At 41.7% G+C, this 22,486-nt stretch overlaps 1 protein-coding gene across 2 annotated transcripts in view; it reads right to left on the bottom strand.

The window, feature by feature from the left end:
- Window positions 1–22,486, bottom strand: part of SEMA5A (semaphorin 5A) — a 487,022-nt gene that overhangs the window by 129,558 nt on the left and 334,978 nt on the right. For both annotated transcript variants that reach the window (XM_066374585.1, XM_066374594.1), the window contains exons 9-11: window positions 15,323–15,608; window positions 10,669–10,804; window positions 3,573–3,777 (exon numbers count right to left, since the gene is read on the bottom strand). In XM_066374585.1, coding sequence (XP_066230682.1) covers window positions 3,573–3,777; window positions 10,669–10,804; window positions 15,323–15,608 — 627 coding nt within the window. The remainder of the gene's footprint in view (window positions 1–3,572; window positions 3,778–10,668; window positions 10,805–15,322; window positions 15,609–22,486) is intronic.

The raw sequence follows: 22,486 nt of genomic DNA, 5'->3' as shown, positions 1-22,486 counted from the left end.
GGGTGGTGACCAGCAGGGAAACCCATTCGAGCTGTGGGAAGCACCAGGGCACTGTTAACAGAGGTCTCTTTCATGTTGACTTTTAGATAATACTGAAATAATGAAATAAACCAACTTTCAAATGTCCATTGGCAGGTTTTCTCCAATCTGAGTTTAGTCAAGTGAAATCAAGATGGGAGAAAATAAATTGATTTCCAAATCTGGATTCCCAATCCCAAGATAACAAACTGATTTATTATTAAGATGGGAAGGACTATAATTTGACATTCATTGTTGTCAATGTCATACGCATGGTCTACCAGCTGAATATTTACCAATTCCTGGATAAGGCATACCACCTGCAATTGGACTGTTAGAGTCCCAGCCCTGTGAGCTCACTATCAGCTTCAATATCAAAGGAGATGATTATACAGTAGTCCTCTAAGTTCATGATAGGTTCTTGAAAACTGAGACTACAAGTGAAATGACATGACAAAACCAATTTTACCCTAGAATAACTGATACAAACAAGAGTGAACTTCCTATGGCATATGTCTGGTCACAAAAACATCACTAAATTCTAAATAAAGACCCAAACAGTTCTAATATTACACATTAAAATAAATGTGAGCTATCCATACATTCAAGATAGAGTAGTAAAAACAAATCAGATAACTCTTCTCTAACCTGATGATTCTAGTTCTGGGTCACATGTGGCTTAAGACTCTCCTGGTAGCTCAAGGGTGAGGGAGGGACAGGACCTGGACAGGACACGGTTCCATCCCAGGGCCAGTCATCTACATCCACACTCGCTCAGATTGGGACAACTGAGAAAAGCCAGTTCCCCACCTGCCCACGTTTTTGGGATGTAGCAGAACACCAGAGCAGCTAGAGAAGACCCACGCAGGCCTGGGGGGAACGTGCCAACTCTGCACGGGCAGGGGCCCTGGCTGGGAATTGATTTTTTTTTTTTTCTCATCAACATTATAATGAAACAAAGTTGAACCAGATGACATTATTCCAGGACCTGTTGTACCTGGTGTGCTCTGATTTAACTTTACTGAGGCAAGATATAAATAAAAGGCCATGGAAACATCAGCCTTTTAAATTTTAAAACTCAAAATCTCCAGTCTTTTGTGATTTCCTACTTGGCAGGAGTTGTGCAGCTCTTAGCAGGTTTCGTTAAAGCAGATGGGGATTTTTAGGTAATCTTTGAAATAATCTATTTTTATATTTCAAAACCTTGGAAATAAAAGAAGAAATTTGTATGTTAAATAATTAAAACGATTATCCTGTAAAATTCAATTTTATTACAAATGAAATTTGCTAGAGACGAAATCTCCTAAATGTACTAATCAGTGCCATCAGAGATAAGGGAGAAGATCCAGAGCCCGGCTAAGACATGGCGCTGGTCATTTATAGAGGTCCTGAAGTTAGAATCACCGAGCGTATCTAAACAAACGTAAACACCATCTGCGTATTTGGATACCAGTAGATCTCCTTGTGCGTCTGCCCTGAGTTGCTGCACGTGGTTTGGAGCAGGGCTCCCTTTAGGACCCCACGTAACCGTGGCATTTTTGTTTTCCTCCTGGAAGAGACCTGTACCCACTGCAAACACCTCTTCCCTTTGAGTTTAACAAACTGCAGAAATAGTCTACGTATAAAAACTTCCCCCATAGCCTAACCTGTAACTTGCATCAGCAACATCTTTATGTAACTGCCATGGTTCAATCTGTAAATAGGCAGTGGAATAAAACAACAAAAAATAAGGACTGTAGAACCAAAAAGTGAATCTCTGTGAGATATATTTGCTGAATGGCAGATAGCGTATCATTACAGAATCACAACTCTAAACCTGGAGACAGGATCAGACCGCCTGGAATACCGGCAGCCCTAGCTAATTCCCAGGCTAATGCGTCATAGGGAGAGGTCATCACAGACTTGGGCAAGCGATTTTCTTGAAGTCTGTACTGTTTAAAAAGCCAGGGAGTTGACATTAATTTTACCTCAGATCTATAATTTATCTAAGTTGGTTCATTTTGATTTGATTTAGATTCTGTTCAAACATATAATTTAGAATAAAAGTCCTCCCTCTGGACATGTTTGAAGCAGTAGCAGAGCAAGCTACTCATGGCTATAGACTAAATATGTGTACCTTACAAAATTTATATTGAAGCCCTCATCTTCAAAGTAATGTTATTTGGATGTGGGGCTTTGGGGAGGTAATTAGGTCATGAGGGTGGATGAACTAGATTATAATAAAGGACACGAGAGAGATAATCTTTGTCGTCACCAAGTACAAAAATAGCAAGAAGATGGCCATCTCTACACCAGGACGAGGGCTCTTACCAGGAAAAAAATTGGCTGGCACCTTGATCTTGGACTTCTAACCCTCAGAACTCTGAGAAATAGATTTCGGTTGTTTAAGCCACCAGTCTATGGTATGGCAGACTGAACTGAAAACTATCAGAATTAAAGCAGAAGTAGAGTGCTGTTGGAAATCATCAGAAGCTCACAGCGGAAACAAACATTATCTTCTTATGGTTCGGGTTGAGGCCTCCGGCTGCTCTGCACTGACCTCCCCAGGGATGCTCAGGACCCACCTGTCTCCCGTTTGCCACCCCTCTTCTAGGTATTGATGGAAAACTCAATGGCCTCCTGGAATACTAGACTCTATTCCCCATAGCAAGAATCAGAACATTGAAGAAAAAGCCTAGAAAAACTGTTGGAAATGTTCAGTTCATTAATTCTACAATGAACCATGTGCCAAGCATCTGGGGGCCAATAAGGATAAAAATTGCAGAAAAAGAGATATGGTTCTTTCATACACTCTCTTGAGCAAGGCAGATGTGGCCATGGGATGTTAACTCTGTTTTCTCTTAAGTCAACAAACTCTTAAAAGCTCAGGCCTTAAAACCATATCCATCCTCTAGCAGCCTTCACTGAGCAGCTGCTGGAAGCCTCACTCATAGCTGCTGTTTCCACCTGACTTCCTCCATGCTCCTTCCCTTTCCTCCCCCGTCTGTCCTCAGATTTACCTGCAGAGACACCAGCGGCCTCATTTGGTGATTAGATACTCACATTCATGCACTGGCCACACAGTGATGCTGCCCACAGCTGGCCCCTCCTGCATCTGGCACCTGCAATGCAAGGCCAGCTCTTCCTCCTCAGTCAGCTCTCACTTTAAATGTCACCTCCTGGGAGAAGACAACCCCCCACTGGACAACTAAAGGAGTCTTCTGGATCTCACTACCACATCGCTATATTCATGTCCACTGCATAAACTTGTCACCTCTTGCACGTTTTCCTGAGTAGTTGGCTTGTTATCTGTTGTGCCCGAGAGGATAGAAGCCTCTAGGATAACAGTGAACTCAGCAATGTCCTCTAACACATTTCATTGTCTTAAATTATCCAAATTAAAACTTGTCAAGAAAAGACTTACTTTATGGGAAGTTAGGAACAATAGTTAAGAAATCAGACATTGTTTTTCTAATCAAAATTATGACTAATGTATAGGAAAAAAAAAGAGAAAAACTAAGATTTCTCAAAAGAAGTATAAAGGAAGAGAAAGAAAGATGAGGGAGAGATCCTACCTGTAGCCAAGTAGATGGTGTGGATGAGTGCGTCCCTGCCCTGCACCAGGTCGACGGCCACGTGGGAGAAGCGGCTGTTGTCCTCCATGAAGGAGGGCACTGTGGTCACCGGCTGCACCACCTCATGCATCAGTATGAACTTCTGAGCATCCTGTAGGTTCCTTTCTGTCAGGTTCACGTACATGCCCTGGTCCACCGTGCCACACTGCAAGGAAAAACAGGCCATTGCTTGAACCAGCCACCTGGACACCCACTGGTCCTGGTCACCCAGCTGGAGGCTGACTTGGAAAATGAATAACTGAACTGTGCAAACATGTTCTTCATTGTCCCTAATGTCCCCGCCCTTAGCATCTCTCTTATTTTAGATTTAAATTTATATTTGAGGAGACTCTCAACTTCATCATAAATGGATGATCAGAAGTTAAAAAGAGTAAATGAAATGGAATCCATTGCTAACTTTAACTTGGACAGCACATGCATGAACATTCCACATCAACTGCTGAGTCACCTGGGAGCTGTCTAAATGCAGACTCTTACATCTGCCTGACAAATCAGATACCAAATTGAAAATGCAGCAATTGAATACATCATCCAGATTTATTAGTTTTTTTATTGGAGCAGCGGGTCTATAAGCAAGATACAGCATCCACGGAGATAGAATGAGGCCACTTTAACCTGAACATTATGTAATATTATTCCAATATCTTTCCCATGGTCTACAAGAACACTGTGCTGGCCTTATTGCTTTGTGCTCATATTCCAAGCCAGCTAGATGAGAAATAACCCGGTGGCCTTGCAAAAAAAAAACCAAAAAAAAACCAAAAGGGAATAAAGAGATTAAAAAGTGAGGAGGGAGGATGGTGGTGAGAAAGAAAAGCATGAAGAAAGAAAGAAAGAAAGAAAGAAAGAAAGAAAGAAAGAAAGAAAGAAAGAAAGAAAGAAAGAAAGAAAGAAAGAAAGAAAGAAAGAAAGAAAGAAAGGAAGGAAGGAAGGAAGGAAGGAAGGAAGGAAGGAAGGAAGGAAGGAAGGAAGGAAGTTAGGAAGGAAGGAAGGAAGGAAGGAAGGAAGAAGGGAAGATTTTCAGTTTGAGGAAATATACCAGAGGTGGGCAAAAGTAGGCTTACATTTGCGAGTACCCAAAACACAGTTTATTCTTGCTTTATTTATTATTGTGTTATTTGTATTACAACTGTGAACCTACTTTTGCCCATCATTGTATGAAGATGAATCTGGGATATAGAAGCGGGGCGGGGGAGTTGGCCTAGAAATTTCTGAGAATTAAATTGAGAGCTGTGTTATGAAGAGGCTGGGAGGTATGTGTTGAATGTTTTGCAAGGATGAGATAAAAAGAGGGGTAGAAAAGAAAGCCAAGCTTTCCTGGGACCGAGCACAAAATCAGAAAATTACCACCAACCTTTCTCATTTTTTTCATAAACTTTAAAATCCTGTTTTCAATAAAGGCTGAGCCTTGGCAGAACTTCATATAAGTTGAGTTGATGGAAATAAATGTCCCTGTCCAGAGCATCTAAAAGAACCATTTGTAACATGCCCTTTCTAATATTTGGTTTTATAACACATTGGAAGTTCAAAATGTTAGAAATTGTTTTTTTTAAAACATGATATTTTTGTTGGTCTTGATAAAATGCCCTACATGCCATAAAATGATAGGTTGATTGTAGAATTAGAGAATTTTGGAATGAAATTGATTTTGAGTCTGGTGTGATGCTTTATTTAAAATCACATCCTTTCAGGGGTCACGTCACGTGCCAGGTGACAGAACCCCATGTGGTGAGGTGAAGGACGCAGCATGGCCACCCAGGAGCCATGTGGTCTCAGGTGAGGCACTGCTTCTCCGCCTCCGCATCTGCTCAAAATGAGGCTAGAAAAGCACTTCACAGGCTCAGTGAGACCAACTAATATCAACAGTGGAGAACATTTGTAAATTAATTGGAAGCGCTTATAAATGCCAAAGCATGAGACAGTGTGCCTGGCACAGCAAATGGTCAATGCATTTGTCTTGTAGTACAACAGCAATTCTATGGTCCACTGAACTGCAGTGGCCAGAGGGAAACGAATGAATAAATAAAGGAAGGAAGGAATCAATGGGTGAAAACACTAGCAGTTGCTATTGAGCCAGGAGATTTTACTGTGCTGAGAGATTTTACATAATTATCATACATAATAATAACACTTAGAGGACAGGGATATTGCCTGTTAACAAATGTGTTATGAAATGAGAAAGACAGTTCTGCTGGACATGGTCTGAGGTCTCCACCACCTGAGTTCTAGTCCTGAGAGCATCCTTTATGTTGGGCATTTACTCTGCCTTACTCTTCCTTATTGGCAGTACTTAAGGTACAGGTGGCAATTAGCTATCTGACTGTTAGGGGAGGTTTTGCACACAGGCTTGGTTTTGAATGCAGAGTGTTTTTTAAAAATTGGCATCATAAAAATCTGGAAGCATTAAGTTGAGCTCTCGCTGCTCTTCAGGAGTCTGGAGATCGGGCAGACTGGGAGACCAGGAGACCTCTGGGCTGGAGCTGTGCAGCAGGACCACCGGCCACCCCTTGTTCTTTTTACTCCTGGACCGCACACCTTATTTAAGTCATCGAATTATGATATTGTGGTTTATAATAAGAAAAATACGTTTGGTCTTCTTCCTGTTTCTGGCACAGAGCTCCTAAAACCCTAGGAATAGCTAAGTGATGACAGGGATGAAGGTGTCTTTTGTTCCGTTAATGAGGTGGCTTCTGGACTGCACACCTAGGGATGTGGGGTGGCTGCCAGAGGACACAACCCTGTCAGTGGAGGACTGGAACTTTCAGTCCCATCCCCCTCCTGGGAGGGAGGAGGAGCTGGAGCCTGATATTAATCATCAATGGCTAATAATTTAAATAATTAAACCAATGTAATAAAACCTCCATAAAGTCCCAAAAGGACCAGATTTAAAACGTTTCCAGGTTTGTGATCACGTGGTGCAAGGAGAGTGCTGTGCTTGGAGGGGGTATGGCAGTTCTGCACCCTATCCCCACACCTTGACCTGCGCCTTTCTCCATCTGGCTGTTCCTGAGTTATGTCCTTTTATAGTAAACTGGCAATCTAGTAAGCAAAATGTTTCTCTGACTTTCACTCTAGCAAATTAATGGAAACCAAGGAGAGAGTGATGGAATCTCCTATTGATAGAGGTTGGTCAGAAGCAAGGGTGACAACCTAGACTTGAGATTGGCGTTCGAAGTAGAGATGGAAGGACTTACCTGTAAGATCTGATATGTCCAGGTAAATAGTGTCAGAACTGAGTTGAACTATGGGACACCCAGACAGTGTTGGATAATTGTTTGGATGTATGGAAGAACCTCCCACACACTCGAGTTGGGTGACAACATCATAATCAAGAACTGGTTTGAACTACAATCTACAATGTCTTGATTTCTGTTTCTAGCCTATAATGACTATCTCAACCAAGGATTCTTTTGAAAGCTTTTTAAACTTATAGCACATATCTATTGGCTCATAAGTAACTGCCCTAGCTCTCTAATGAGCTACAAATTCTCTAGTGGTGGCTTATAGATTGGGCTCCCACAGCATCTGTGTGACACCTTGGGGACTCTGTGCAAGAGAAAAATGATAAAAATAACAAAAATACAATTATTGTCTTCATGTGGCTTAAAATGCACAATGTTTGTCTTGCTAACACCTCTGAAGTAATAAGGTCAATAATTCCACTAATCTATAAATATGATACTTGCAATTTTCTTTATTTGTTTCAAGGAAAACAGATCCATCCTAATGCTAACTTGCAGGTACTTGGTGGTCAAATCCACAGTCATCTAACCTCATGCTGAGAGTGCCTGATTTTCATGGTAACCATCCTCCTGTTTTGATGCAAACATGTATTATGTATCAAAAGGTCCTGATGACATGGTCAAATCCCTTCATGTGGTCCTCTAACAATGGCCTCCTCATCTGCTTGGCTGCCATCAGGGTGTACTGTCCATCTCAGCTCCATCATTTCTGATTGGTAGTAATCACAACTGTGCAGAAAATTCCAGAGTCTGTACAACCGCAGCTGTGCCAAGGGGTCTAAATGATGCTTTCTGTTAGTAAGTAGGTCTGGATGACTTTATGGACTACAGACTCTAACAGGGAACCTAATTTTACAGCACCACCTACACTGGCTTCTAGATTGCAACTGATACATAGTTTTTGTTGCTTCATTATCGCTTTCAAATGAGATTTCTGTATTAAATCTTGAAAGATTATACACTGTCCTCCTCATCCATACAAAGAAGTTGAATGATAAATTTGAATCACATTTCTGCTCCGTTAATGAATAATTCTCCTAGTATATAAGAGCCTCATAGAATTCCAAATGTTGGTAGGCAAACAAGAATAAAAAAAACACACACACACAAAACCTAACCACTTTTTACTGTTGGTTATTGCAAACATAAGGCCCTTTAAACATGAGTAGTAGAGGGATCCTTAGTTCAAAACCTAATGCAGTCTATGCCAGCTTACATGGTACCAGCAATGTCAGTAAGGATGCCTATGCTAGCATGGTTTCAAACAAGGTAAAACGAACAAAAACACTTGGAACATATTTGCATGAGAAATTATGGTATACAAAGAACCTCTGTAATCTACAACTTCAGTTTCCCACAAATCTTAAATTCCACCCAAGGAAGACAAGCTCAGCTAACCAAGCTTCCTGCTTAAAGTGAAAGCGATATGTCTACAAGCTTCATTTATTATACTATAGATTAGACCTACTCCCATCTCATAAACATGAGTAAGCCCTTCAGTGTGATGTTTGTGGCTTTAGGAGATGAGCAGATTTGCTGCGGGCTACAAATATATCCAGATAAAGGAGCTAAAATTACCTACTGCCTGCAGGTAGTAAAACATCACAGAGTTCATTAAGTCACTGTTCTTTTTAAAGACTTGCAAAGTAGCATCAAGAATTAAAAGAACACTATAAATACAGGGCAAGTTTTTGTTAAAAATTTTTAAACTTCAGGATTTTACAATGGACTTTCTTAAAGGAAATAGTGTACTTCACCTTCAGGATTTTACATAGGGCCTTCTTAAACAGTTTCATTTCATCTGGACATGGGTGAGATTTAGATACAGAAACTCAACAGAAAGGCCAAGAGTTAGTGTTCAGTTAATAATCACATGACCTATATATGTCACCAGGAAAAGTGACTATTGCATGTTTAGTTCCCACTAAACTGTTACCTCCCTGACCACAACAAGAATATCTCTGTCCAGCACTGAACTTTCTTGTTATCAAGCATGGGTTAATAAAAGTAAATCTGACCCCTCAATTTCCTGACTTAGGAAGTGTGGATACAGATGCCCACCTTACAGAGTTGCTGAGGGGACAAAAACAAGAAAAAGTTTATAAAGCATTTAAAACTTTTGACATCAGAAGGCATCCAATCAATGGTCCATTAGAATCATCTTTATCGTGTGCATTATACAGTAAACAATGCACAATAATTGATATTATCAAGATTTACTCCTAAAATCTGTATGCCTGTGTATTTGAATCACTCTTTCCTCATTTTATTGATGAAAATATGAGATGAAAGATGCTAAGCAATTGGTACAGTAAAGCAGTAAAGGGTAAAGAAGATGTGCAAACCACCCTTATTCTCAATCCCATTCTTTAAAAACAATTTTTAAACTGTTTCAAAGCAATTAGAATTGAACAGTCCCTACCAAAGTCCAAATAAAGCATAAAACAATTGAAATTATGTGTACTTTCAGTTTTCTCAAAGCCAAAATATGTGTGTTGGGATGACAGACCAACCAGAATTCAGAGGCCTGGATATGGAACCCAGGCCGGGCATTGATTAATTAGGGTAACTATTAATTAGTCTTTAGTGGGAAGAGGCTGGGGCTTTCTATCAGAGGACCTGTCTTGGGATCCCAGCTCAGCCACCAATGTCCGTGTCCTTGGCAGGATTACCCGCTGGAGAAGTTGTTGCGGATCAGAGCATCGCGGCCAGCATGGAACCTGATGCAGTGAAGCACTGAGCACCATTTGGAACTAACTGAGTGGTACTAAATATCACACCCATGAGAATGGTGATGATCCCATGACACTGTTTGTTCACAGAGAAGCCATCAAGGGAAGCCTGCTGTTATGAACAGAATGTCTGTGTCTCCCCCAAAGTTTTATGTTGAAGCTATAACCCTCAGTGTGGCTGCACTTGGAGGTGGAGCCTATAAGGAGGTAATCAAGGCTAAATGGAGTCATAGGTGTGGGGCCTGGATCTGCAGGCGCACTGAGGAAAGGCCACATGAGGACACAGAGAGGGGGCAGCTGTCTAAGGAGATGGCTCTCGCCAGAAACAGAGTTGGCCAGAAACTTGATCATAGACTTCCAGCCTTCAAACCATGAGAAAATAAATTTCTTTTGTTCCAGCCATTCAGTCTGTGGTATTTTGTTATGGCAGTCCAGCGAATTCATATACCAACCAAACAAGAGAAAATCGCTTAATCTCTTTGGGTCTCAGCGTCGCCTGCACAAGCAGAGATGGAAATAAATGATGCACAGAGCCTCTTTTTGGTTGATGTGGTAATTTTGAGATTTATGAATGAATGGCCTCCATCTGCTCTCCTTTCCCCACAGCTGTCCCAGGCCATCCCATTCACCCCCAAAGGAAATCTGCCACCTCCGCCAATTAGAGCTCCAACTCTGTGCATTTTCACGGCTGCGCCCTGGAGCCCATTCATCATAGCGCCATTCATTAAGGATCAGAGCTTCTGGGGACAGAGTCCACCATCATTAGCACTAATTGGAGCTTGGTTTCCCAACCTGCTGCATTAGGCTGGCCTTTTCCAGTCCAGCCTGAGGCATCACAGCTGACAAAAGGTCCTTTTTGGTTCAGGCCCCTGGGTTGACAAAAGGCTCCGTCTATTCACAGGAGCCAAGCCCAGTATGGGACTGTCCATGAGGGGCCCAGGGAGCTCAAATATGTCTGTGCAGCCACCAGGGACTTCAATTTTCCAGCCTGTCCACACAAAGTTTAGGCATGCTTTCAAGGGGGATGACCACTGTGAGTGCCCTAACGCCCCCTGAAATCACCTGGAAGTTGGGGTTGGGGTTGGGGTACGGCAGCCAGGCGGAGCGTGAGTTCTCCTGGTACTTGAAGGGCCCGTTAAAGGCCTGAGAGATGGCACTCAGGTTGAAGACGCACACAGCCGAGGCGGCGATGCTGTTCCTGCGGAGCCGGGAAGAGAAAGAAGAAGGAAGGTCAGAAAGCCCAGCCGTAGCCACTCTCTGCCCCGCAGACCCTCGGACGCTGCCCAGCGGGAGCAGCTTCAAGATCAACATGCCAGGGATGGAGCGGGAGCTGTGAATGGGGCTCCCTGTGAATTCTTTGCAAAAGAACAAACACTCGGTGCAGAAACAGGGCTCTTTAGCAGTTATGACACTTGTAATCCTGCCGGATGGGATTAATTCACTCAGCCACAACCAGAGTGACAAAAGAGCTGTATGTTATGCCTTTTAAACTCCAGAGGAAAAAGACATTTTCTGCCAGTGGCGGGCGCCTCTCATCAGCCCAGCCTGGCCGCCTCCCCCCAGTTACCTGGCTGCTTCAGCGGGCACAGGGGCAGCTGCTGCTTCCTTTTTAGTCCCCAGATAATGTGTGTTTATTTGAAAACCTTCAAAAAATAATCAACTAAAAGCATTTTGCTAAAAAGTGGCTGTCAGACACTGTTCAATTTTTTTTTTTTTTTTAATAATTTTAAAAGGGTGAGAGAGAAAATTCTGCGAATGCAGATATCTTGAAGCTCTAATTTAGAAGTCAGTCGTAGGCACTGGGCTCTAAGAAGTATGACCTTCCACAAGTGTGGAAATGGCAAAACAGTTCTTGGTTACATAAATCTGTTTTGAGCTCAGCTATGGTTTCAAATTTTGTTGTAAATAGTCTTAGCCAATATAAGTTGATTTGTCAATCTTTTCCCCTGAATCAAAGAAAATTTCATAAGAACTCCAAAACAGAAATATCTGCCTTACACTTGGTTTATCTGATGAACACAGACTAGTTACTGGACACCATTCGAAAGGCTTTACAAATTCCAATTCACTAATATGTTCTAAGGTAAAGGATGGTCACTGATCAGAAAAATGGGGCACAGATAGGTCAATATACCTGCCCAAAGTCACCCAGCTACTGAATGAGAGTTGGACTTGAACCCTTGGTCCAAAGACCAAGAAGGTGAATTCTTTGGGAGAGTTCTGTGTGGACAGTATTAAACTCGCCCCATGGGAGGGTAGGAGCTGAAAGGGCAGGGAGGTGTGTGTCCTCTGGAAGCTCAGCACAGAGTAGACGGCGGAGGGAAGCAGGCCTAGCCCCACTGCTGGTGAATAAAGTGATGGATGCTAAATATGAACACATTCATATAACTGTTTTTACACTTTTTCTACTTTCCCCAGGGAAAAAAAGAAAGTGAGAAGTCAAAAAGTGCAATCAAGAATTAGCCTCTGAACATGTGCGTGGACTTTAGGAAGAACGAGAAAACACCTGTGACAGAAGAAGAACAGCAGCATGCACAGCAGGGTGTCTACCAGGGGCCACAGGAGGCCACTTTGGTCAAGGAAGAGTGTTAATAAAGCACTGTCCCCCTGAGAACTCTGCTAAGCACTTGATAAGGGTTACCTTATTATTCACAGGGAAGCTACAGACCAACTTGATATTATAGACAGACAGAGGCACAGGGAGGTCACTTAACTCAAGTCACACACTGAGGAAAAGTAAAGCAAGACTTGCACCTGCTTTGCTTGGGGCCTCGGAGTTCCTGGCCATGACCCTGTTGTTCTGCTCCTCCCCCTTCCTGCTGCCACCTCATTTCTCAGTTCACTGAATTGAATCACTCGAACAGGGCTGGACTATGTGTTGGGACCAGCCCAGAGGCCCCCTGCATGTCTCAGAGGAAGCCAATGTGAGCAACTAGGACAGGTGTTGAGGGCCACTTCTTCTCAACTCTCCTGGTAAGCAGAGCACCACTGGTACAACACACACATGCATGTATGCACACATATGCACGCACACACACATACAATCTCTTACCCTCCCTCTGCCCTCTTACTTTCTGTGACAGGGGTGGGGAGCAAGAGCATAGGGGTCTCTATTATGGTCCTTCCTCCCTATCTTACTGGGATAAATTTGTCTCCAAAATTATATATATACCCACCCTTGTCTCCCCATCCCTATGGGCAGGTGAGGCCAGCCCAGGCCTAGACTGTCATGATCTATGGATTAGTGACTTTAAAGCTGGGATCAGTACTCATAAGCCCACTGGCAAATAGACAATCAACCATGTATTGCTACCTGGCCCCCCTCAGGAATCACGGTCATGCTGTGGCCTTCATTTAATGCAAAGTTTTATTCCTTAACTTGTTCAGAGTCCAGGTAGGTAAAAGTGGAGGTAAGTCCTCCTTGGTGAGCCCCAACAACAGTGGTACCTTAAGTTTGTTTCCTTAGCTTACTGAAAGCTACTAGGAAAAAAAAAGAGATGTTCCTCTTAGTTCTCCATCTCCAAAGGAGGGAACAGTTATAAAAACCTCCACAGTTCCCCATCCTCAACTCTATCATTTGCATGTCCTGCAGCTCAACTCATGCTCATGGGATAGAGAAAACCACACCGTCACAGGGACAGAGCGAGTTAGAACAGTGACCTCCATCCCCACTTCCCAGTGGTAAGAGACTTTGATGCATATACGGAATCAAACCAAAACTATACTATGAGCAAAACCACTGGAAAGCTTAGCCCTAGCACTTATAAGCATTGACTTTAGAGATAGGAAATAACTGGCTACCTCTGATCATTTTGTTTCAGAATCTTGTCAAGAATGTGGTCATCGGTTGCGGGGGTAAAATCAAGGCTGACACATGAAAGGGAGGAGAAGTAGGATTATAGATGGAACTATTGGAAAGTTTTTCCCAAGACCCAGTGAGAACAACTACTCAATAGAGAAAGAAAAGATCTGGAGATTCTGCCTCTGCTAGTATAGATGCTATATACTGTGTGATTTCTAACATGATGGGTGTTTACAACACTAAACAAATAATCTGGAATAGTCTGACACTAATTTTTTGCAAGTATTCAAATTGACAATTTACCATCTTGGAGTGGTGCATGCACAGTATTCGTATAACTTTTTTAATTGTTCATTTTAGCCCAGAGCTAGGAGAATGAACAATTAACTAAGCCAAGCTGCCATTGTGTATAAAACTGATGTCAACTGAACAACTGAACGTTCATCTTGTGCAGCCTACACTATTTCTTAAAAAGGTTTTAAAAAGCAAATCCACTTCAGAAACTATAAATTGATTTTTTAAAAGAAACTTATCACGGAGGGAAAATAACCTCTGGGGTTGAGAACCAGTTTTACAATAAATATGGTCATGGTGGCGAGTGCATGGGTGAGGTGGGAAGAGGCGGGAAGCCATCCAATTTAGCTGTATTCTTCTAACTTCATGTCAGAAAGAAGACTCTGTATGGAATAAACGTTCTCATCAAGTGAATGCTAACACTTCAGCTCAGCAGTGGAAAGATCAGAAGAGAAAGATCAACAGGGAAGCAGGACGCAGATAAAAGGACTCATCAGAAACGCAATTCATGGGCAGCCTTCAATGCAGCGGAGATAAAAACGTAAAAGGAATTAGAAGCCAAGCAGACATCACAGGGTGATGGACTGTCCCAGACCACCCAGAACTAAGAGGTTCCCCAGGACACAGGGCTGTCCTCAACTCTAAGACCAGGATAGTCCCTGACAAACCCGGATGGCTAGTCATCTCACCCCACTCATCAGCACTTTTAACCCATCCTGATTCAGATCCTTTACTTGGATACAAATATCAGGCTTTTGTCCAAACTGTTAGGTTAACAGTTAAAAGCTTTCAGAGGTGGTCCAAACCAGATCCCACATCGCGGAATCATCACCATCACTGCCAATGCTGAGAAAAGTGCGGGCTAGTGGCAGTGCGATCGCTGGTCCCTGGGGTTGGGTGTGATGCTGTTGAGTTTTCTCACAGCACATCAGCAAGGAACGGAAAATGTGGTGGAGTGTGCTCTGTGCAGCAGAGTGGGGCGAATGGAAACCTCAAATCCTTTATCTAGTTCAGAAATTATCAGTTTTGAAGCTAAGCATATATCCCCACAGAGGGAAAAAAATGCTATTATTCTTTCAAAGATATTTAAAAAGCATAACAACCATCATTGTAGAAACACCTGCCTAAGATAGCCATCTTCTAGAACAATGGCTTAAACTGCAACTCTAAGAAAATGAGAATGTGTATTTCATATAAAAGCAGTGGTTTAGTCAAGAGTTACATTATCTCAAACATCAGACTTTCCAGACACAGTACTTTCACCATGCAGATGAATAACTTGCATATAGGGGTAAAAAACACATTGAATACATACCAGCATTGAAGAGTACTAAGAACACACCAGAAAATAAGGAAATCTTTATAATAGAACAACTGCTACTATTGCAATATGTATATATTAAAACCTTTTGATTAGCTTTATTTTCTTAATACTAGTCTCAGAAATCACAGATCTTAGCGTAACATTTCATTCATACTTAAAAATATTTTGGCTGTTCGCCCAATAAAACAAGAAAGATTTCTTTTTGAAGCAACTTGTAAACCACAGAAGTCAAAGAACAGTAGACCCATTCAGACTGAATAAAAGAGCAGGGAAAGCAATTATTTCCCGTTACGTACACATTGGTGGTAAAGATGCCGTAGATCAAATCCAGCTCGGGCAGGAAGAACGTGCTCTGCAGCTCATTGTAGTAGAAGGGGACCTCCCCCGGGCGGGAGCAGTTCAGGCGGGCCTTCATGAAAGTGGTCCAGGTATCCTCCAATAGGAACCGCCCCCCAATGTCGTTCTTACAGACCCGGGCAGCTCTGGAGAACACAGTTTTCCCACAGTCATGCTCCACAGCATTTTCTCGGAAAAAGAAGTAGGTGAAATTCCCGATGTCGTAAGAGGACACGAAGTTTGGTTCTGAAAACAATAGGAAACGAGAAAAGAATCAATATTCATAGGGTATTTTTTTGTGTCTTGACTGCTCATTCTTTCTCCCATGGAGACTGGGTTGTGTGTGGACATCTTGTAGGGTGAATGGGAGGCCCTCTGAGCACCTTAATGATCTGTACTGCTGGGTGGAACTCTGCACATGAGTTCTAAATGACAAGACATTACTATGATAATCCCACAGGTGAGCATCCAGAGTTAATGCACAGTCAAGCTAACATGACATTATTACCATAAAAAATAGGCAGCAAAGACATACAGTACACTTTGAAGTGATACCTATTCCTTTATCGATGTATAATACAAAATTATAGAATCTTACATAACTTTCAGAAAAAGAGAGAGAATAAAGTTAAAAATGAAACGTGATTCAGAATATGAATAGGATTCTAGTACCATATGTATGTAATAAAACTATGGAATTCTTTAATTTTAGTAATAATACACATGTATGACTGACAATTTATATACTTTTAGTAAGGACTTCAAATATGGTGGGGTTTTTTTGTCAAAACTTAAACTATAAGGTTAGTGTCCTGCTTAGTTTTAGCAATTCCTATTACTATGGTAACCACATAACTGTGAGAATGAATCCTTATTTTCTTTTTCCGGGCTGCTAGATAGTCATTGACCTATACCTTTCTGGCTTCATAATTAGCTTAAAAATAGGGATTTAGAAATGACATAAGTATGACAAAATCTTTAATCACCAAGTTCATAAGGAATTTAAAAATTATATAGATTGTCAACTAAATTTTATATCTAGCACTGAAGTCATTGTCTTTATAACTCTCTCTTTAAGCCTATCAAGAATACAGATGGAAAAAAAAAAAAAAAAGAATACAGATGAGCCTGACCAGTCGGTGGCACAGTAGACAGAGCATCGAACTGGGATGCAAAGGACCCAGGTTCGAAACCCTGAGGCCCAAGGTTGCTGGCTTGAGCATGGGCTTATTGGCTTGAGCGCGGGGTTGCTGACTTGAAGCACAAGGTTGCTGGCTTGAGTAAGTGGTCACTTGCTCTACTGTAGCCACCCTCCCCACTCTCGCCATCAAGACACATATGAGAAAGCAATCAATGAACAACAAAGGTGCCACAACAAATTAATACTTCTCATCTCTCTCCCTTCCTGTCTGTCTATCCCTATCTGTCCCCCTCTGTCTGTTACAGAAAAAAAAAAAGAATACAGACAATACCCTTTCAGACACAGATATGCCTTAATAATCATCTTTTAAATCTCTAATCAACAGGTTTAATTCTTACTCTTTCCCTTATTGCTAAGAGTTTTTCATTCAATTGCCAAGTGTTTGAATTTTATGGTGCAATTAGAATAATATAGCAATAACATTTGGTGTTCAAAATTAGTGGGAAAATACACGCAACAACTATCCACAAGAACATATTTCAGGGACAATTAGTTTTTGAGGACAAATCAGTTGGCCTTGTAGTTTGCCAGATCCGATCATATTACACCAATAGACATGTTATTGGCAGGACAACTAAAAATATGACCAATTAATATCAAGAGTCAGACACATGATAGGCTCATCTAAGTTCTAAAATGTAGATATTGATTCAGAGGCTGACATGAAGGTGGCATGGAGTTCTCTACTCTCCTGTCCAGAAAGCCTGTTGCTAGTTTTCAATCAAGCTATACATTCAATGCCCTTACAAAATGTTTCAGTTTAATTCAACTTTACATTCTAAAAATAGAACCAATACTCTAAATTGTATATGTAATGTGCTTTTCTCTTCAGCCCACTGTGTTGTTCTTAAGTCACTCAAGAATATCAAGTAATACAAAGAGAATGCAGTAATAATTTTAATTTATAAACTACCAAACATACTATTAGATCACTGTTCCTTCAATCTGAAGTGGGTATTAAGAAACAAACAAACCCATCCTGGACTGTATTAAAATGTACAAGATGGGGATTAAATACATTTACTGGTTCATCAAGCTTTTATATCCAGAGAGAGGTTCACAAAACAGGAGGCTAACTATCTCTGACTTTAGTTTTTTGGAACATTAAGCAAAATATTGAGGAAAATTCTCAATCTTTGTTCACTATGAATCTCCAAAAAAGAATTACTTTGGAAGCAAACTCCAAAAGCTAAGATACAGAACAATTACAAATTATATTTGGTGTGTAAAGAAAATATACATCTAATATGTCTAATTCTAAAGAGAAGGCTATCATTTCAGCATATGTCCTCCATCCAGGCTCCTAAACCCGGGCTACAATTTGATCATTGTGCTGAAAAGAAACAAAAAACCACCACCATCATCAATAACAACAAACCTTACCCATGACAGAGAAAACAAGAAAAGAGGTACAGGACTAGATCTGCCTAGCCCACCACTGCAGTTACCAAGTGAATGAGATGTGAGGCAGAGACTACAGGCTTTACCAAACATCCTCCCAACAACCTACTTCAGCTAATAATTTGGGGACAAAGAGCATGAAAACCACACAGTAAACATCTCTGGTATGTAGGAAGCCTCAAGCAGGAAAATGGGAAGCCACAAAGGTAAAAAGATCGGTCACGGTTTCTCCCAGCTCAAGGTGAGGACTATCTGGAGCGTGCTAGCTGCTGCACCAGGCTCTGTGCTCATGGCTTCACATTCACATGCTCATGAAACTCACAGGAACCAGAGGTAGATGCTGGGTCGTTCTTCCTGGTTCATAGATGAAGACATTAAATGCCCAAGGGTTTAATAATCTGTCCAAGTTCACACACCTGGCAATGGGGAAGCTGGGCTGGGAGTTATGTCCTGGATCCAGACAGCCTCACAGTCTGCACACTTATCTTCATGCTACACTGAGAAACACGGCGGATGCACGAGAACAATCCATTATGCTAACGGTACTCAAGAGGAAAATTTGGAATTCTGGACAATGCTTTTTAGGAACTCAAGAGGTAAGCAAGTTTACTCAGGATCACAAGGAGGACGGTTTTACCACAAACTAGAGGGGAAGGCAAGTGCCCGGATGAAACGGCCCTGCAGCTGTTAGAGACACCGGGAGTGACACAGAGAAGACAAAGCAGAAAGTAGCCAGCAATCCAAGCAAGGGTTTATGCAATAAGAATCTTGCTGGGAAGTGATGGCCCCACCCCCAGAGATGGTGGTTCCCATGGCGCCCATCACAGCCCAAGTGACTGTGGGTGGCTGTTAGGACATCTATTTTACATTCACTGTCCACTCCATTGAACAATCTCATTCCGATTTTTCAGGTAAAAAGGATACAGAGTAATGTCAAACAGATTGGCCCACAGCTTCCTTTTTCCACAGAGAACCCCTAATATCTCTCCAAACCACTCTGAACCAATTTTACGAACAGTTGACAAAGTACATTTTATCTAGAAATGTTCAAATACAATTTCCTACTGTGAAAATGGGAGAATGTGTGTTTAGCATATCGGGTATGCTGTTCTTCAGTTCACCACACATCACAGGTCATGTCAGGGGCTAAATGACATTTGGACACACACCCTGCCACCCCGCAGTGGTCCTTCGGGGTACTGATTGGTCCCTGACTGAGTGACCTGCTGCAAAGTCAGGATGTTCCACTTCTTGTAAAGCAGAGCCTTTTGAAATACAGCCTGTGTCCTGTTTCTTTTCCAAAGGCAACAAAAACACAGGAATAACTGTTAAACAGGCGGCCAAATATCTCTCACATTTACAGATATAAATCTGGAGGTAGGGGATGTCTGATTCTCATGAGGCAGAATATAATAAGATGCATATTGTTTCCCTTGCATTATTCAAGTCTGTCTCTGGTTAAAATGCAATTCACCACCAATCAGTATCTGTCACTCCTGAGTGAACAAAACAAGTCATAAATCAGGCACTGCCTGATTATCTACAATGAATGTGAGTGTGAGTGACAGTACTAAGGAGTCCTTTATTTATTATTATTATTGTTATTATTATTATTTACAAAGAAATGAGAGGTATGCTGCTAATTCAAAATAAAAATAAATGTGAGTATATGCAAGCTTATTATAAAATATGCATAGAGCTGTTTTATTTCATGTTTGTAAAACATATTGAGCTATGGATTATAGTATTCTGCAAAATATGTCATGTTATAAGAAGAATCATGTTTTGTGATCTAAGGGCTTTGCTTTTACACCTTTACTTACATAAGAGTAACCAAGCAGAGGCAAGTTCCAACTGGAGACCCACAATTTAAGTGAACATGGGAAATATAAAACCATCAACACTTTTTAGAAGATTTTGACCACATGAAAGCACCAGATTCTGAATATCCAAATGCAGCCATTCACTCTACATTCCTTCCATTCCAGTGCTTCTGCCGGGAGGTATATAGGCTTCAAGGGTTTCATTGTATGATTGACTAAGTCACTGATAGGCTCCTGATATAGACAAATTTAACTACATTGATGAGAATGGATAGTAAAGACAAAAAGACATTCCAGTTTCCCAACTCTACAAAAATCTTACTAGAATCGAAATCTATCATAAATTCTTTTTCAAACAAAGGCCATCTTGTGATATGCTTGCCAAAGGCAGGTTGGCCAATACCTGACATGGAGCCCATGTGGGCTGTGGCTCTGCCCACCTCAGGCTGAAATTCTGGGCTGGACCACTGACACTTGGATGCTCCTCCATCCTGTATGATGATTGAAGGCAGAGAAGACCTACTTTGCTCTGAGGATTAAAGAGATGACTATATAGTAGAATTCCACTAAACGGCTGCTCTACTTATCATTTCATGGTTTACTATTGATTCTCTTTTCAACAATTTATATTTAATAGAATTACACATAATGGTAATAATCAAACATGTACATATTCGCTTAAAGGTAACCAGAAATCAAGAAACATTATTATAACTACACATGTTCAGTTCTGACACATAGTTTGCCAGAGATTTTCTGTTCACTAACGTGTTGGTGTCGTTCACTGTCAAACCATTTCCATATATACTCCTAGAGTTCAGACCCTGTCCTACTGTGCGCAGTTTCCCTTGTCACAGCTACACGAAAACGTGCTGCAGAGGCTTCCAAAGTAAATCTGATTACATCTGGGTATTTGTTATGGCTAGATAATAGAACTAAAATTAAATTCTATTAAGTACAATGTGGTTTAAAAGCTATTAATGTACTAAAGTACTTTTCCTAATATTTCTAGTACTAGATAGACAGACACACGTGCATGTGTGTATCTGTCTGTGACATACAGACATAAAGCTTTGAGGTGTATGTATATGTGGCTCAATACTTCCACCTACTGGCTGTAGGAACTTAGGTAATTCAACAGCATAGATTCCCAATTTCCTCCTTTTTAGGATGGTGGTTACAACGTCCAACATGTAGTATCTCTGATGACATGCTGACCTACATGTCAAAGCCGATAACATGCCAACCTCTTAGCACTTGATTGCTATTCATCAAAATTAGAGTTCTGTTTGTTTAAATATATAAAATATATAAGCAACAAATATATAACTTAATAGCATATAGATAAATATATAAATTAACATAAACATACATATTGGTGAACATATCATTGGTATTTACTTAACAAGCTAATTCATTAGCATAACGTTCTGTATGTTAAGTCAGGGTCTGTGCTGCTCTCGGCAGGTCTGGAAACAAACGCAGTGGAAGATCCGTGCTGTAGACGGAGCCTTGATGCCGGACACAGTGCTCTTGGATCACCAGGAACTCACTGGTCACCTATTGCGGGGACTGTCCTGGGCACTGGGTATCCCGTGGTAAAGTGACAGACACAGCCCATGCCCTCAAGGACATGCAGACAAGGCGCAAACCAACAAGTCATTACAATGGTGATGAGAGCAATGGGAGCCAAGGGCAGCAAGGTGAACTTGAGCATCAGGAAGGAGGGGATCAGGGAAAGGGCAGCTATGAGACTGGGAAGGCCACCAGGCTAAGAACAGCAGAAAGGGTAACCTGAGCGAAGATCTGCAGGGTGGCTGGGAATGGAACGAAGCCAGTGTCGGCACAGAGGGAATCAGCGGGACAAGAGGTACAAGGCCAGGTCAGCCACCCATTAGAAGGGTTTGGTTTCCACAACCACAGAAGAGACACTGAAGGCTTTAAAGAAAAGCTTACAATCCAAATCCCCATGTGTGTGGTTTTGGCGGTGGTCAGGCAAAGGGGACGAGGGTGAAGCATGTCCTTAGTGGTCATGGACACAGCGACACGAGCTGTGAATCCCAAGTCCTTCTCTTATGGGGCACCTGGCAGAAAGACAGCCATTGCCAAAACCCTCACAGAAGGACTAGAAACACGGATCCAGAAAATTCAATTCCTTCCTTCTTCAATGGAAGCATGCTCTGTTGAAATGAGTGACTTACATCCAGAGGCGGATTTAATGGCAGGTACACCAGGCACACCCTGGGCCCCGACTTCTGAAGGGCTCCGCAAAACCGCAACTTTACACTTCTTTTCTAATGTAAGGGGACCAATATTTTCTTCTGCGCCCAGGGCCTCAACTGACCTTAATCCGCCACTGCTTACATCTATTTGCTGATTCGAGTAGGAGTGACTTGTGACACGAGGACATCTGCTGTCTCCCTGAATGAGGACTGCCTGCCATCTCTGCATTAGCACGCACCCTAGGAGCCCAAAGCTGTCACCCAGAATCCTCCTTCTCTTTATGACTGTGGGAGCTTCATTACTGCTATCTGTCTAAATGTTCCAGCTCAAAGGGACAAAAACATCCTTGTCCACTCTGCTCCCTCACCCCAAATCCAGACACAAAGCTCCTAGCAGCCTTTGCATTGTCCTGTAAGATTCTACCAAACCAAACATTCCTTGGGTGGAATAATTATATGATTTCACAACTATGTATT

This window comes from Saccopteryx leptura, chromosome 1 (assembly GCF_036850995.1).
Source record: "Saccopteryx leptura isolate mSacLep1 chromosome 1, mSacLep1_pri_phased_curated, whole genome shotgun sequence".
Lineage (NCBI taxonomy): Eukaryota > Metazoa > Chordata > Mammalia > Chiroptera > Emballonuridae > Saccopteryx > Saccopteryx leptura.
This window is presented reverse-complemented; position numbering and strand designations above follow the sequence as displayed.